At 50.5% G+C, this 16650-nt stretch overlaps 2 protein-coding genes across 2 annotated transcripts; one reads left to right on the top strand and one right to left on the bottom strand.

Annotated features, from left to right (window-relative positions):
* Window positions 1–12493: 12493 nt before the first annotated feature.
* On the bottom strand, window positions 12494–12781 carry CHC_T00006559001 (hypothetical protein). The gene has a single exon (XM_005719260.1). The coding sequence runs from the start codon at window positions 12779–12781 to the stop codon at window positions 12494–12496; it is 288 nt and encodes a 95-aa protein (XP_005719317.1).
* Window positions 12782–13600: 819 nt separating this feature from the next.
* Window positions 13601–13999, top strand: CHC_T00006558001 (hypothetical protein). The gene has a single exon (XM_005719259.1). The coding sequence runs from the start codon at window positions 13601–13603 to the stop codon at window positions 13997–13999; it is 399 nt and encodes a 132-aa protein (XP_005719316.1).
* The last annotated feature ends 2651 nt before the right edge of the window (window positions 14000–16650 follow it).

Genomic DNA, 16650 nt, shown 5'->3' with positions numbered 1-16650 from the left:
TGGAACCCATTCACTTCGGTACACACTCACCCACCCAGGCCAGCATCATACATGCTTAGGTAGCATACCATTTTAGGTAGGTTTTGTTCGACCCCTTTTTGGGACGGAATTGGTGTACTTAAGACACCAATCTGTGCCCCTTCCGTAAATCGGAGGCATCGAGCCTCACAACTCTCACCAACCTTTGCGCCTTCGCAACCGGCAAGCGCACACTGTCGTAATAACTCCCGCATTCCCGAGCCAGACCGAAGACGGTAGAGAGTATAAAAGGCGCATCGAACCGGCTCATAGTTAAAGAAAAATACAACAGAACAACACGGAGGATTTCAACTACAGGTCTACAATAAATATCAGTTTTTTCTTTTTGGCAAATTCATACGGCAAGGTTGCCCCGGTACTGCCGGTTATCTCAACAAATCAAGCACATTTTCGCCACAATCTATATTGAAAGCGTCAATTTGATCAGATCAAGTTTATCAGCAGTTGAAAATGCTAAGTCTTCGCTCACTCAACTTCGAAACAATTTTTTGCGCTAAGGAGATTTTGCCGTGTATTTCTTTATAACAGTGCTAACCTAATAGATTTTGCAATTGTTGTGTAATTGTGGCAATTGCCGATAACAGCTCTACACATTCACTCTTCCTCTATGATTCTACGAGAGGATCACGTAATACGTTAGCACTGTTCTGTAGTGACAGCTAGCTAGATTGAATTCGGTGTTATCGGATTCGTAGTCAATGGCCCTATCCAACAAGCTACTGTATTGATTTCCTCAATTCGGCAGAATTGAGGCCGTCTACTGCACATGATCTAGAACGCACTGAGGCCACATCTGCAGATGCACAGTAGTATAAATTGGATCTCGGGCAGCAACTTCAAGAAAATAAACAGACAGCATTTCAACAAAAGAGAAGAAAGCGGTAACGAGTCAACAAGTTTGCCAGTCCTCTGATTTTCACAATCGCACAATTACCCATGGTATAGAAATCCCCAATATTCTACTAAGCCTTGTCATTTTAGGCACCTCATAAGGAAAAGCGAGGTTTAAGGACTTCTTTTTACTGTCTCTTTCGATAAAAACGGTTTCACACTTTTCTCTATCCTAAGTCACATGCGTCCTTCCTAAATAAGAAGAGGCCTAAATTCGCAGCCGCGGGGAAGATCCGCGTCTATAAACGAGTAGAAGGATGACCAAGTACTCGTCACGCCAGGGCTAGTGTCTAGACGACCGGCAATTTGCCTCATATGAGGTCACCCTTGACCTCATATGAGGTCAAATGCTCTACAGTAAAATTTAAACAAAATTTAAGATTTTCGCAAGTATAGAACAAAAGGAGCACAATTTTTACGAAGTAGAACTTTGAACGACTATAAAGACAACTATAAACGACTAGTTAGTAACTGACAAGCCAGCTCAGTGGTCTGCAAGGATCGCTGAGTCTTAGAGGCCGGGGTTCAACTCCTCGCTGAGCACTTTAGTGGTCGAAAAATCCCGTCGGGGATCTCGATGGTTCTTGTTCGTGACCTGCAGCCCAGGACGCTTTATAGCGCCCACTCGAACATGAGATTGAATACGGTGACATCTCATAAAGGGGCATTCCGACACGGCTGCAGGTCTTCCAAGCAAGTCTTTAGACGCAGGATAGAACCATAGGGGGCAAAAGGAGGTTTTTATCTCTTTTTGCTCTATTTTACTCAAATGCTGACCCATTTAGTCAGTTTTAAAGGCCTAGAACGCTTTAAGCACTAATAGTACTTACCTTTGAAAGTAAGATCGTGACGTTCGTCGACGTGTTGCTTAAAACAGTCACGCCCAGTCTGGTGATGACAAAGGTATACTTCTTTGTCAAAATATGCTTTGCAGGCTGAGCAAATAAACTTTGACTTTTTTGTACCTTTGCAAATATTGCATCTGGATTGATAAAGAGCACAAGTCTCCTCGCCGGATGCGATTTTACGCTTGCGAGTGGTTGGAGTTAGGTGAGTACCAATTCCACTGCCAAACCCAACATCTTCATCTTCAACAGCACTGTCTGATTCTCGCTGACGTAACGATATACGATCATACTTGTTATCAATCAACTGGTCAGCAAGCTCACAATAAAACTGATTTGGAGACATCTTAGAACCATCTCCTTTTGCACCTGCATACAGTTTCCATGCATCCACAATGCAAATGGCCAATAAAGAAGTGTTGACACGCATAGACCACTCCTTGACTTCGAACTTCTTTTCCAAGCCGAGATCATCCTGACGAGATCTGTTGTGGCGGTCAATCTGAGAGCAAGTTTCATAATACTGCTCACAGACTGAGGGAATACGGATAGACAATTCCTCTTTTCTTGTCACGCCATGACGTGTACGCCATCTCTCGCGGTAGATTGGAGTTCCTTCGTTGGATGTTCCGACAGAACTAATAAAGTATCTGCGGTCTCGGTCCACCCACATCACTGCCATGAGATGAGGCCCGGCCACCGGCTTCGAAACTAGTGTGACGTGCTCTCCCTTTTCAGCAATCTCCAGATGAGATAGATATTTCATCGGATATTTCTTGGTAGATGTCTTCACTACACCTGTGAATCTAAGACCTTTCTCATAAAGTGATTCAGCCGTGTGGACAGAAGCAAAGTACGAATCCGCGCAGACAACACGATTGGTGTGAAACCATGGCTGTAACAACCTCAAAGTCACTGCGGTTCCGTGTAAGTGGTCACTTTCAAAATCCTTTAAAGAAGTCTCCTCAGCTGAGACGACGTTCTCAATTCGTATTATGATTCCACTTTTTCCACATGCAGCAGTCTTCAACTCACAGCCATTCTCGGGTTTTCGGTCCATGGCCACATAATGAGGAAGACCGGTTTCAATCCAATCTCCTCCAAGTCCATACCAGCGTGACATACTCTCATCAACGCAGATAGTCTGTGATGGAATGACATGTGATGCTCTGTGATCATTGATTGCGACCATGAAGTCCCTGATCATACCCCATCTGTCATTTGAGTCAGCTGGAAAGCTGAACGTGACATTCTGACGAAGCTCCTCGAATCTTCTGCGGGAGATGATGTTTCCGAATTGAGGTTGCGGGAGATATTTGCTGGTTTCCTGTGAGCTCCAAAGAGACCTTCTGGTGCTGAATTCGATCCGAGTCATAAGGATTAGCACCCCGAAAAACTTCAAAATTTCACCTCTTGTAGTCAAGCGAAGTCCCCTTGATTCCATTGCATCGTTGGTGTAGGAAACCATTAATGCCAAGTGCTCCTGTGCGAACATCCACATGAAGTAGTCCATGGGATGCATTTGAGATGGACTGTGACCACGGGATATAATCTCATCAATCGGTCCAATCACCTTCCATCTTCTCGGCGGTATCATACCATTTAAATGCATCGTGACTTCCTCACGCTTCCAGGCCCGGCCGTGGACATTCATGAGGCCATCTTGGGAATCCATTTCGTCACTCTCGGAGATTCTCGTACTCGGGCTGAGTGCTCCTTCCAGTGGCGTCACGCGGTCCTCTGTAGGCTCCGGTTGCGCATAATGCTCAGTTTCTTGCTGGATATGATCTTCAGGACCGTCATCGATCAGGTCCATCACTTCACCAGCCTTGATGTTAGCTATGCGAAGCGTGACTTCCTTGACGCCATCTGATAATTCCCATTTAGCCCTGACTGAAGTGACACTGCGACCCTTCACTTTGTCAGTTTTCATGCTAATGACAGTTCCCGTGACCAACTTGATCTTCCAGGAGGCTCCATACATGCGACGACATTTACTCTGAGCTGTGAGCAGTCTTGCACGAGTGTGGACGCGGTTACCTGCAATAATTCGAGGATCATTGACGCTCACCATTTTGAAGAAATTTTGGGAAGAGGAAGACGAAAGTGTTGATTAGGGAAGACTGAGATACGGAATTGAATGTTTTCTGGTTTGCCAACGTTTAATACTCTAATCGTAAGCTTTTCACTACAGTAGCGATAAATTTCTACAATTATTCGAATTGCAAAAGCCCGCCTAAAAACTGGCCTCATATGAGGTCAATTGACCTCATATGAGGCCATTTGTCACCTAGACACTAGAACCGAATTTCATGCCCTCTGGACGTACGCAGACATCTACTGGCCAAGCCGACTACCTCTATAGTCGACTGGCACTCAGAAAAATACTTTATACAGGGTGTAACGCCCTGCGCTCACGAGTCTAGATAAGGATCGGGATGTCTATCGCGGATGCCTCGTGGCGCTGTAAGATTGATTCCGTAATGCCAGCCTGCCGCAAATGTGAGTGGTATCGGGAGGTTTTTATTGGGTACTGTCCAGGACACAACACAGGGCAAACCACTAAGAAAACCCCCAGGACGAAAACCAAAACAGAAGTTAAGCAATTGCTCCGCATGTGTATCACGTGTACACGTGAGAAACCTGTCCGCAGAAGGTAGTTGCGTCCTCGAGTGTGGGCTGCTTTTTCAGCGTATCAAAGAGGACAAAATAAGACCATAAGAAAGTAAAAGGGAGCTAGGTGGATATCCTCAGAAAAATACTGATAAGACCTTACGCGGGTGTTGTGCAATGCGCCTGTCAGGCACAGACCGAGGTCCGATGGTCCAACAAAAACAAAAACAACAAAACCAACAACTGCCGACAGCACAGCGCTACGGAGCGTCCGACTCTCCCCTCTATCTTTAAACGGTCTTGCGACCCGTGGTATCTCAGATCCCTGAAAGCGGGGAGCAACGAGAAAATATCCAGCCCGGGATCGATAAGGTAGAGACTTGCGAATATAGTCGCTCGACGAGTGTGGAGTGGGATGTGTACGTAGGAATGCCAGTTCCACTGGGTTGTAAGGCCAATTCTCGTTGAACGTCTTCGACACCTTGAATCGCGACAAGGTCTTCGACAGTGGAGTCGCAACGCAGCCCGACGGGATGAGATCAACGTAGCATCGCTCTACCAACGTTCCGCCCGATGGCTCGAAACACCTTCACCAGCTCGGTCGCAACCAATATCGATGGTACAAACACTGACTTATACACACGATAAGCCCCTCGACGGAGAATTCATCGCACCAGTCTCCGTCGGAATGAGAACAAAGCAGCAGCGCTACGTCAACGTGTATCCCGATGGAACGGACACCAACACCGGTTCGGTCGCAACCAATACCGATGGTACCAACACTGGATAAGGGAAATAGATGGAATTAGAGATAGAAAAAGATAGAGAAATAAGGCAAAATGAAAAAAGGGAACCCGAATGCAGAAGGAGAACGTTGGCGACGCACAAGGGAAGCGCTTCGCTAGGTTGGTGCGGTCTTCGACGAAGGCGAAATACAACTCCCAGCAACTCGGATACGTTTTACTGACTTGGTGATCAATGAGCTTGAGTATATATCGCCCTGCCGGAGCCACTTCAGTAGCTCGCGGTGCTACATTCTAAATTTAATCTAATGTCAGCCAAATTAATGATAATTAATTATCTAAATAACATAAAATAATTAAAAACTAAAACTGTGCAAATATACACGCGTGTGTCCCACAACCCAGACTATTTTTCATACCTTATTAATTTCCATTTGTTCCACCACCCCTGTACAGCCCATTATTGCACTAAGGAGAGGGGCGCCAATTTTGGGACAGGGGTTGTAATAGCAGAACGCTCAAAATTCTTGACCGTTTGCCTGAATCGCCCATTTTTCCTGACACACTGCGAAGTTAGCATTGCTCTGATGCAAGTATTGACCAACTGGCTCATAATATTTAAACATAAACCTCCATGTAGTACTCGCAGGGGACATTTACGTGGACAAACGAGTACCGTATTCGTGCAGCCTGTAAAATTTCGAACTCCGTAAGGAAATTCCGCCTTCCCTTCACCATCGTATCTCCCCCCACCTCATCCCACGCCTTTGACTCGCGAGTCGCAAGATCTCTCCCAGTGCCTTACTCTCATTCCAGTACCGTCGTTACGTTTTGCCATAGCATGGCTGTAGCCAAAAAGTATCAGAAAAAGCTTAAAATGCAATCAGCCTCGTCTTGAAAGATGGCAAGTCCATGAGAGCAGCTGCTGTGACCCAAAAAGTATCATTATCCACACTGCACCGTCACATCACGCAGCAGAAGACCATCGTCTGTCTCTTGGGAAATGAATGCGGCATTCCAAAAATCTAGTTCGGGGTCTAGTATATTTTCCTGAAAAACTAGACGTTTGAATGTCACGTGAATGTCGGACTAGACCCGGACATTCACTTACACTTACATAGTGATTTTCCACGTCTAGTTTGACTAGACATGAACTAGACCAAGTGAATGTCCGAGTCCAGTTGTACCACATCCGAACTAGAAGTGATGGATGTCCATATCCAGTTGGACTTCACACGAACTAGACATCTTGAATATCCGAGTCCAGTTGTACTGAACGCGAACTAGAATTATTGGCCCCACGCTTCCCCATTCTCCGTTCTCCCATCAGATCATGTCCGACCCTCGCATTGCCTCCAGACAAAGCAATTTCTCCTACACCCCGGTCGCCGCTCTCACCCAAACACTTGCCAGCCATCTCCCATCAACACCCCTCGGGCCCGCCGTCCCTCCTTTCAACCGTCCAGCGCATATGGTTGATCCTGATAAAGCTCGGGTCCCTTCCCCGCTCATCGCAACGCTGCACACTCTACCCAAAAGTCCGGCCATTGGGTTGTCATTTTGTGACTGCGTCTCAAGATCCCAGCACCGCATCGTCTCGTCCCGTGACCTTGATACTGCCAGCTTCCCGTCCTTGCTCATTGCAAAGCACGTCACTCTGTCTTTGTGTCTAGTCATACTTTGGCCCACTTGCGACCCTGTCTTCACGTTCCTAGGTGGCACCTTCTTCTCGTCTGACAATGATAACACACGCCCTCCATCCTCGCATATCGCAACGCTACTTACCCCACCCGTGTGCTCCGTCATTGTCCGCCAGAGCTGCAACCCAGACCTCATACCCCATGCTTGAATACTTCCATCATCCGACCCGCTTAACAAATGTCTCTCGTTTGAGCCTCAAACATAGTATGCAGCTTGAGTCGCAGCATCTTTCCAAAACAAATCCCAACTCTCGCAACCCATCCAATTGTTCGGCTCATACGTCTTCCTTGTCCTTGTTGTTCTGCTTCTGCAGGCAGGGACGATGACTCACGCATAGATTCACTTTGCTCCAATGTCTCCATCCAGCACCGACATCTGCGGTCCCCACACTGGCCGTTCAAGAGCACGGCTTAGACAGGCTTCTCTAGGGAGAATCTGAAGACTGCTACGTGGCTACCATACTCATTCCACACACATCCAACGCATCATTTCCAGAAACAGGACGAAACACGCCCCGAATACAAAGATGAAGAACAAAAAATTGCTTCAAAGTGAGGCTCGCCTGCCTGCTATTCGGACAATTGGCCTTCATGAAATGTTCAGCACTGGGAATCATGCCTGCCATTGTCATGTTCAGCGTTGCTCGCGCCATTGCCTCGGTCAGGTTTGACCCACGCGGTAGTAGGAATGAGGCCCCCGTCCGGATACGGGGCCCGCTCTTCATTGCCCTCACCACACAGTACCGACACCGACCCTGAAACCGGCTCGTTCCTGATGATATCGCCGTCATCATAAACGTGCACGTCTTCTCGGACAGTTTTTTTGCTCGCTCTTTGTACGAGTCAACGAAGGTTGGCCCGTCATTGTATTCTTTGTGACAAGAGCTGTTATTTTTTTAGTTACTGTCACTGCGCTTTGTCGGTTGAACGCATAGTCATGATAGTGAAAAGGCAAAACGTACTGTGACGCAACTACTGTGTCCCAAAACGTTTGCATCGCACCTCCTCTCGGCATGCACACAGAACACGGTTCTACATGACAGTTTTGAAGGTCTTACAACGTTCGGTACTTGGCTTCGATTTTGCCCTGACCAAGTGTAGCTCTGTTTTGCACGACAAATGTCGCGATCTTTGCATTATGTTAGTCGGCTTTGGTACATCAACCGTGTGTGTGCTTGTTTTGGCTTCATCTTTTCGTGTTGCCGTTAGCTGGAAAGCCACTTACCTCATCGATGATTCAAAGCCAAAATTATGAAAAGGCTGCAACAAGCTATGCGCAAATTCAAAAACTATTGCCGCAAAGATTTCTTTTCGTTAGCAGGGTCTGAATTGCCAACGCCAACCATTGGACTGACTGTTATTAGCAACGATCATTACGTTTACGTGTAACATCGTAGCGGTGGGTTAGTGCAAGAACACAAAAAACCTCTGTACATCACTTGTAATACTTACGAGTTCTCCGAAGTGCTTTTCTCAGCCGGTGAGGAACACGACTCCTGAGGAAATACTGTCAAATTCTTCAAACTCGAGATTCGGATGCCGGAAGCAGCGTGTATGAATCGTCGGGAGGAACAAAGCGTCTGTCAAGAATTTTAAGAAACGTAAACACCTCTGCGAGCATCACCACAAGTCCCTACACTGCCAACGAGAAAGCTGTGAGAAACGAAGCACCGGCAGAGGCCACAGAAGTCTCGTCTATGTGTGTTGCGATTCCTATTCCATCAATAAGGAATGGTGGAAGAAAGTCAACAACCATGCCGAGGCCAGCATCACTTTGCAGCCAGCCCCTAACGGCCATGTCCCAATTGCAATCTGGATCTTTTCGCATCGTTCCCTCATCAGTTGCACATCCGTCCATTTTCTCTACGATGGAATTGAACGGCACACCTTCATCGCCTCCGTTGTCTGTATCAACAGAAATACATCGAAACCCAAGGACTTCTTGCAGGTTGAGGAAATACTGCATAGAAATCCCTCCAAATTCGTACGGGTGCTCATTGCTCAAATTATTGTTAGCGCCGGATCTCGGCGAGGCCCTATCCGAGAGGCGTTCGACGGGCGGCAAGACGATCTCCGACACGCGTGTGGACTTGGGGCTGCGCTCCTTGGGCGGGCGCGGGAGCGGGGGTTCGGGGCGGGGCGCAGAGTGCGGGGCGGAGGAAAGATCGCGTTTCGAAGCCTCAGCCAACGAGATCTTTCTCATCCTCACCGTCCTTGACACCAACGAACCCACGAAACACGGGCCGAAATTTCTTTCTTTACGCCTTTTTTCAAAAAATGGAACCCAAATTTAAGCAATGGCAACCTGGGCCATCCGGAATCACCTCTTTACTGATGTAGTATCAACTCTCTGCACTCATATTCGGTCTTTTTCATCATATGTCGCAGACTTCTGCTTGCTTCTCCCTTAAGAGGAGCCCCGCTTGTTATAGTACCTCACCGGGTCATTCCTCCTCCCTCCCTCGTTGCTCTCCACAAACACCTCCATCACACTCAACAATGGCTCTTTCTCTTCCGGAGTGCAAGTTCCCGCGCTGTCTTTACACCACCTCCGCCTCCTACTCCCTGTTCCACCTACTGCCAACACCTCATCGAAGCATCAAGACAACGGCGCATTTAGCAATGTCGAGGAGCCGTGGCACACCGCCCCCTTTGGACGCCAAGCATCAATGCGTGCCAGTACCCCGCCGCAGAGCCCGCTGGGCTCGGCGGTGGACCGGAACGAGGTTGTGCTGTCGGCGACAGAGGCACGGATAAACTTTCTGATACGGGCCCTCGCCGTCTCCTTCACAGAGCTGGGGCGCAAAGTCGGTGCCTCCGCCATCAATGAAGTAATCTCCATACTCAAAGAACCGGCGTTCTCTATCTCGAAATTTGACAGCTCTATATGCACTAAAAACGACTATCGAACCCTTACGACCTCACTCGTTGATGAGCAGCTTGCTCACAATGGGTTCTTCACCGTGAACATAATCGACGATGCAGGTACGTGCTCAAGTACTGTCTACATTCGGGACCCTATGGAGCTCCTTCAGAAGCAACTGTCCTTGGCTAACACAAAAAATACTTTGTACTCTCCCGTAACGAAAAAGGACGCCGACGGCAACGAGGTATTCGCTCACCCTCTGGAAACGCGACTGCTCGTGCTGTGCACCAATTCGTCCGAGAAGCCGTAATGGGATCCGTTCGCGACTAAATTGTGCAGAATGACACTCCCACCACGGGGCCCCAGTCTTTCGCTGGTTTCATCCAGCTTTATACATACAAGAGCTCCACCACTCTGAAGACCTCAGCCGTTGTTGCCTATCCTGTCCACATCACTCTGCTTAACTTCTCTGCTCGCTTCCGATACCGTTGCATCAATGCTGGGAGCACCATCGTTGGGCTCCTCCCTGTCGACGTCAGCCCCTGCACGAAGGACTCCACCCTAGATGAAATGCCTCTTAATTCCAGCTTAGGTAGTCGTGCTCATCGAACGAGCGTTTTGCATAAAGCTATGAAACATATGCTTGCTCCCCTCTGTGATGTTACCCAAACCGGCTTTCTTTGCAAAGACAGCAATGGCACCACTCTCACATGTAATCCAATCCTTTACAACTACTGTTCTGACCTCAATGAAGGCAACGACATGAGTGCAGTCCTTTCTAGAACCATCACCAAACTTCCTTTTCATCGGTGCTATGTACCTTGCGGAGAACTCGCCTCGACGAGAACGTACCCTGTCCGCAAGGTACAGGACACGACTTACGCACGAGAGCTGTCAGCCGGTCTCAGAGAGGCGGAAGTACAACATGCGTCAGGGAACAGACCGAGAAGGTCTCGCGAAGCCCGACTCGAATCCAAGTATGTTATCGCACGTTTATCCCTCTACAAGGTGCCTTCCTTCTTGGAATCCAGCTCGCTTCTTCCGAAAGGCGCGCCAATCGATATGTACTCCATCTTCTCATTCGAGCCACTGCATAACCTAATTCTCGGCATTTCCAAACTCATGAAGATAAGCGCGGCACACCGCTTTAACTCTGAGCAACTCATAACGACGAAGGGTACGATATCGGGAAGACCAAGAAGCTTTGAAGACAGCGCCCAAATCGATTCTTGCAGGCGCTAATGCCATTCTTGCCGGCATCGAACGCAACTACTACGCGCCTGGTCTCCATGTGGACTTTTCGAAAGGAGACAAACGACAATACCTGAACGGAATTACACAGCAGAGGGACTTCGAGGTATGCTGGAAGCAAAAGACTACCGTGTCCTTGACATGGTGTTCCCTTTCATCGGAGCTTTCATACACCGGTGCTGTGATGAAGCACAATCTGCTTCCGTTACGTCCATCTTTACCCAGTACTCAGACACCCTGCACTGGGCAATGAGGTACACCCTCTTCCCAGAATGGAAGGAGAGAGAAACAGAACGGTTAGAACTTGCAGTTTCTACGTTCAAAGAATTTACTAGGCATATATTTGCGGAGCACCACGTCTCCGGCTTGAAGACATTCAAATTCCATCTTCTTGATCACCTCGGTTCTGATATACGTGCCATGGGGCTTGCAGCACTGCGATTCTGGTGTTTTCGAGCATTCTCATCTTTTATTTAAACAGAGCTACTGCCAGACATCAAGAAGAAAAGGAACTGCTATGGAAGAAACTTTCAGATGCATAAAAGAAAACAGAAATATAGAATTAGCACGTGTGAGCCTTGACCAGTCGTCAGCCCGCTCTGCACAAACGAGGACTCTCCGACCAGAAGACGGTGCTAATTTGGTCCGGGATGGGCGTCGTCTCAATCTATTAGATTTCAAGACGACTTGCGAGGCAGCCGCACCGTTCGTAAAAGATGTAGAGGGACAACCTCATGAAAGCCTTCTGCAGCCGCTTCGGGGCAATCATCCGCAGGAATGCAATGGGCTTTTCCTTCAGCTTGGAGACCAGGGCGCGAACAATTTTGTGACGCTCATTGAGGAGGAAGTTTCAAAACTTGGTTCTACGGCGCACGCCCTTCACGTTCGTCTCACCATGATTAAGTCTGCGCATGTGATGGGGGGTACATTCCCACGCTGGATGACTTCGACAGAGAGACCGAAACGTTGCACTCTGAAACTATTTGGAGACACACGTTGCAAAGAATATTTGCTACCGGGTCGTTCGGTGCCTCACGTAAGTCCCTCTTCTCATGCGTTACTATTTCAGATTCCACAACTGAAGGAGGCACTCTGTGGATCCCGAAAGTCCTTGCTCTTGTGCGACTCACGGTTCCAGACATCACAGGAGAACGTTGCTGTATGTTCGTGCAGTACATGGACTGCATTGCGCCGCAGGACAAAGTTGGCGAAGTGTTCTGATGTCTATGTCTACGGTGGTCCTCGGATGACAACATGGATAATACTCTCACTCCTGTTGCGCTCAAAGACGCACAAAGGAGGGACATTTTGACAGTTTCGCCGTGGTTCGGCATCGTGAAGGCGTCTTTTGTGATGGGCACAGTTCACGTAGTGAGGCAGGACTTCCCTGCTCAACCATTTTTTCAACCGTTACACTGGATCTACCATCGATTCTACGTGAACAGGTTTTACAAAGATCATTCAAAAGACTTTAAGCAACTTCCGCGACACAGAAACGCACGGAGAGAGGCATGCATGCCCCCACTTGGGGATCAGACGCTGTCGTCACAAATGAAAGCGCATGAACACTGTCTTTCTTGTGCATCCGATTGGCAGCATCAACGAAGATGCTCTCCAGCTGCGGTCCTTTGCCCAGGCGATGGGTTCTCCCTTGCGAATGCCCAGCAAGGCCACGGCGGTGAATCGGTCTACGCGGCGGCTATCCTCGGGCACGTCGTGACGTATATGCGGCAGCACGGCCAGGGCGAGCTGGTAGGCCTCCGGCAGGGCGGCGGCGGGATGCGGGTCAGAGGGGCGGGTACGCTTCTGCTTCGGTCCGCGCGACAGGAGCATGAGCGGATCTGGGGTGGCGTCGATGACGGGTGCGACGACACGCGGCGAGCGGGCCGTCGACATTAGCCAGATGAGTACAGCGGTGAGGCCGCGCGCGTCGGAAAGGAAGAGGTGCGAGTCGTTGGTGGGCGGGAGGCTGTCGACAAGTTCCGCGCAGTAGGCGCGCCGGTCGTCCGCGTAGCGGGCGACGACGTTGTGGCGCTGCACCGGGGTGGCCAGCGTGTCCTCTGGCGTGCGGACGGCGACTTGGGCGACGGAGAGGGCGACGTCACCCGTGGCGGCCAGCCAGACGGGGAGTACATCGGGGAAGATGTGCCGGACCGGGCGGGGGAAGTAGCGCACGACTTGGTGCATGAGAGTGAGCAGGGCGGCCCCCACGGCGGGCTCGGGTCTGATCGGGCAGAAACGCGGAAAGCGGGGTCCCAGGTGTTGACGAAAGCCCGGGCCGGCCGCGGGCGGCGGCGCGGCGAGGTGAGCCGTGAGGTCCGCGAGGGCGCGTAGCTTGGTGGTGCCGTCGCGCTTGGAGAGCTTCTTGAGGAGCTGCAGGGCGTGAATGTCCCAGGGGGGTTGCTCCGGGTGGATCGGGGAGGGGAGGCTGGTTTGCACGCGGAGGGCGTGGGCCGTGGCCGCGGCAAAGGAAGTGAAGGGGGGGTAGTCTTCGTGGCCGCGCTAGCGGACGACGAGGCCGGGGTGCGGTGGTGGGAACAGGAAAAGTATGGTCGGGGGGGCGGTGCAGAAGGCATAATCTAATTCAGAGGGTTGGGCGATGGGAATGCAGGAAAAGCGGCGCATGACGATCGCGTCAACCGTTGACGATGGATGTGCAAAGATTTTATCAAAACATCGTCATGTGCAGTGAGGACAACGACATCTTCAGCATCCAATACAGCTCGGCAGACCTCAGCAGACCTCAGAAGTACAGCAGTGCTCTCCCCCGCGCAACGCCCCTCGCCAACATCACGTCCCGACAGCTCCAATGCCTCACATTCCCGCCGCCTTCCGCGCCTTACGCTTGGTTATCCCCGCTGCGCTCTCCGCAACCGTCACCGGCTCCCCCTCTTTCTCTGTCTTGCTTTCCCGCTCGGCGTCCTCTACCTTGACCTTCTCCCGCTTGGGCTTGAGCGGAATCAGAACAACTGCAGTGAGCGCAGAAATCCCGACGATCATCCCGAGGTACGGCTTGAGGTTGGCCTTGTCGGGGTTGTCCAACGCCTTTGACAGCCTCCGCCCGGCGGCGCCGCCAATCAGCATAGGGTACACCACGGCGAGATGCACGTACGCCATCATGACCTTGTACCCCGCCTGCTTCATTTTCAGCGTCGTGTCGCGCATACTTACGGCGAGGAGGAAGCTCACCACGGCGCCGCCGTTGCCCACATAGATGGCCGATAGTGTTTTCTCCTGAAAACCGGACGCCTGCAGGCGTTCCATGGAACGCCAGCGGCCCGCACACCATCAACACCAGGCCGTGGATCATCAGCATCTCATTGGGCGCGACCTAACCCATCGCTGTGTCCGTGTTTGTTTATGACAAATGACGACGCTCTCGCGTCTTCTTGTTCGTCATCTAACAAATCTTACACGGAGTTGGAATCTGGAATGAGCGGGGGTGGCAGGGGAGCTATGACGGCGCCTTGACTTGGGACTGGGTAATTGGTGAGCTTCTTCCCCGATGCTGGCGGAGTGGAGCACTGACGCATGGCCGAGAATCGTTGTGGTTGTCTCGAGGAGACCGAGGAGGGGCTGTCTCTGTGCGAAGGGGGTACTCGGGAGTAGCGGGGATGTGCAGAGCCATCGGAAAAGGAACCGAGGCAGTCAGAAACGAAGGACCACGACACTCCACCGATTCCTCATGCGCGAGTCGTAGCACCCGCCGTCCGCGCAGTGGGTGTTGTGCTCGTCTCCCCGCGCAAAGCGTCTGTCGGCTCGTCTACCCAAACACTCATTTTGACAAACGCCACCCCGCCCGCAGGCGCCTGAACGAAATAAATTTTCCGCATGTCATGATTCCCATGTACACCACACACACCTAGGACACCACCCACACGCACCACAGGTGTCACCCAGATAGACAGCGGCTCGGTGCCTCCGCCGCCGCCCCTTATTAGAGCCTCGTCCGCTAGCCTCACAGTGAAACAAGAGTCATAGTTCCTTGCACCACACCGCTCAAGCCCGTTCTACTCTACTGTATCAACAAAAAACACCGACGCCCCTCTCCAGGCGCCTATGGCCCGCTCTGCTGAAACGACTGCATGCGTTAAATCACCTTCCCCACCATCGCCTCCGCCACCCAAATCTCATGCACGTCCACGCAATCCATCACCACCTCCAACACCTTCTCCTCCGCTTTCGAGAGCCCCTTCCCCCCAATCTTGCTCCCGTGAGTCATCGCTGCCGACCGCAGGTCCCCTTTCCTGTGCCCTCTGTCCCATTAACTTCAATTGTCCTCCCCCACACGGTGCTTCCGCGATGTAGCAATCTAATACGTCTCCCAGGATAGCTGATACGTTTTCATTGAACCAGTCGGGACGAATGGCGATGTGGTACTTTTTCGTAGAGGGAACCTCCAAGACAGAAGTTGCCACTCTTGTTTGGCTGTCAGTGCTTACCACTGGGTTCTCAGACCTCCAGTCTAGGTGCAGCTCTTCAGGGTACTTTTCACTGACGTAGTCACAGACCTTTGCAAGAATCTGCTCGACGGAAAGCGTGAGGAAGGAGTGGTAATAATCGTTGAACGTGCGCTGGCGCTGTCCCGCTCGACCTTCTGGGATACCCAGACATTTCGCCACTGTGGCTATCCAAGCATCAAGACGTGCCAAGTAGAGAATGGAACTCTGGACAACGATTCCGTCTTCAAGGACTGGAGCGAAACCCAAGAATGCCTCTATTACCTGGACTGCGGCTGCGTTCTTGAAGAATAAATCGCCCTCGACGGGTTCCTGGAGGCGAAGCGTCACGATGTGGCCTTCACATGCCAGCTCCTCTGCAGTCGCTATACGCCACCAGGACATGTCCAGAGTTTCAAGTCCCTCGACATTCTGTAGGAGCTTCTTCTCGGCATCCTCCTTCTGCTGGACCTTCTCTTCCATCTCAAAGCCGGGCGTTATGGAGCTCTTTCTGGATAAAAGCATACTGTAACCTAGGGACCGAAACAACTTGTCCCGAGCATCTCTCTTCTTCTTACTCCGCGCATCCGACAGTGTCTGCTTCATCTTTTTCTCATGAACTTATCTTCCAGCAAGGAAATTCGCACTCGTTCTTCACGCAATCCGTGGTGAACACAGAGGTCCAGCGAGGAGAGGAAAGGGCTTGGCGGACGATGCCAGAAAAAATATCTTTTTCATCCCTGAAAGAAGGATTGCAGTATTCCCTCCTTCCAGCCAGAAGTAGTAGAGGATAAGCAATACACATCTCCTCGCTCCCAGCAACAAAAGGGATACCCATTTCAGCCCCGGTCTCTGCACAGTTGCGCCAATTACGGGCCGGAAGAATCAATTCTGGTCTGAGTTCAGACACTTCCCTCTGGGCCCATCCCAGCATCTGCCTGATAACCCCTTCTGCAATCCCGACAAACGTCATATCTACGCTGATCTCAAATATCGGATTCCCGGTTCCGGAACCATTAGTGCTTCGAGCACCCCTTCTTGAAGCAATATTAATATCCTGGGAGGCTTTCAAACTTTCATTTAGCATACGGAGAGTTACCGTCTCCGCTCTGGAAGTTTTAAGGTCAGATACGGCTGCTCTGTTAAGAATTTGTAAGCATTCACGGTCTTGATCCGCTTCCGAGACCATCCGCTTATATTCATTTACCCTTTGCTTCAGTTGGGCAATCTCGGCGCGAAGTTCAGAATTTTCGTTCTCGACAT

The sequence above is a fragment of the Chondrus crispus genome, genomic scaffold (genome assembly GCF_000350225.1).
Source record: "Chondrus crispus Stackhouse genomic scaffold, scaffold_46, whole genome shotgun sequence".
Classification (NCBI taxonomy): domain Eukaryota; phylum Rhodophyta; class Florideophyceae; order Gigartinales; family Gigartinaceae; genus Chondrus; species Chondrus crispus.
This window is presented reverse-complemented; position numbering and strand designations above follow the sequence as displayed.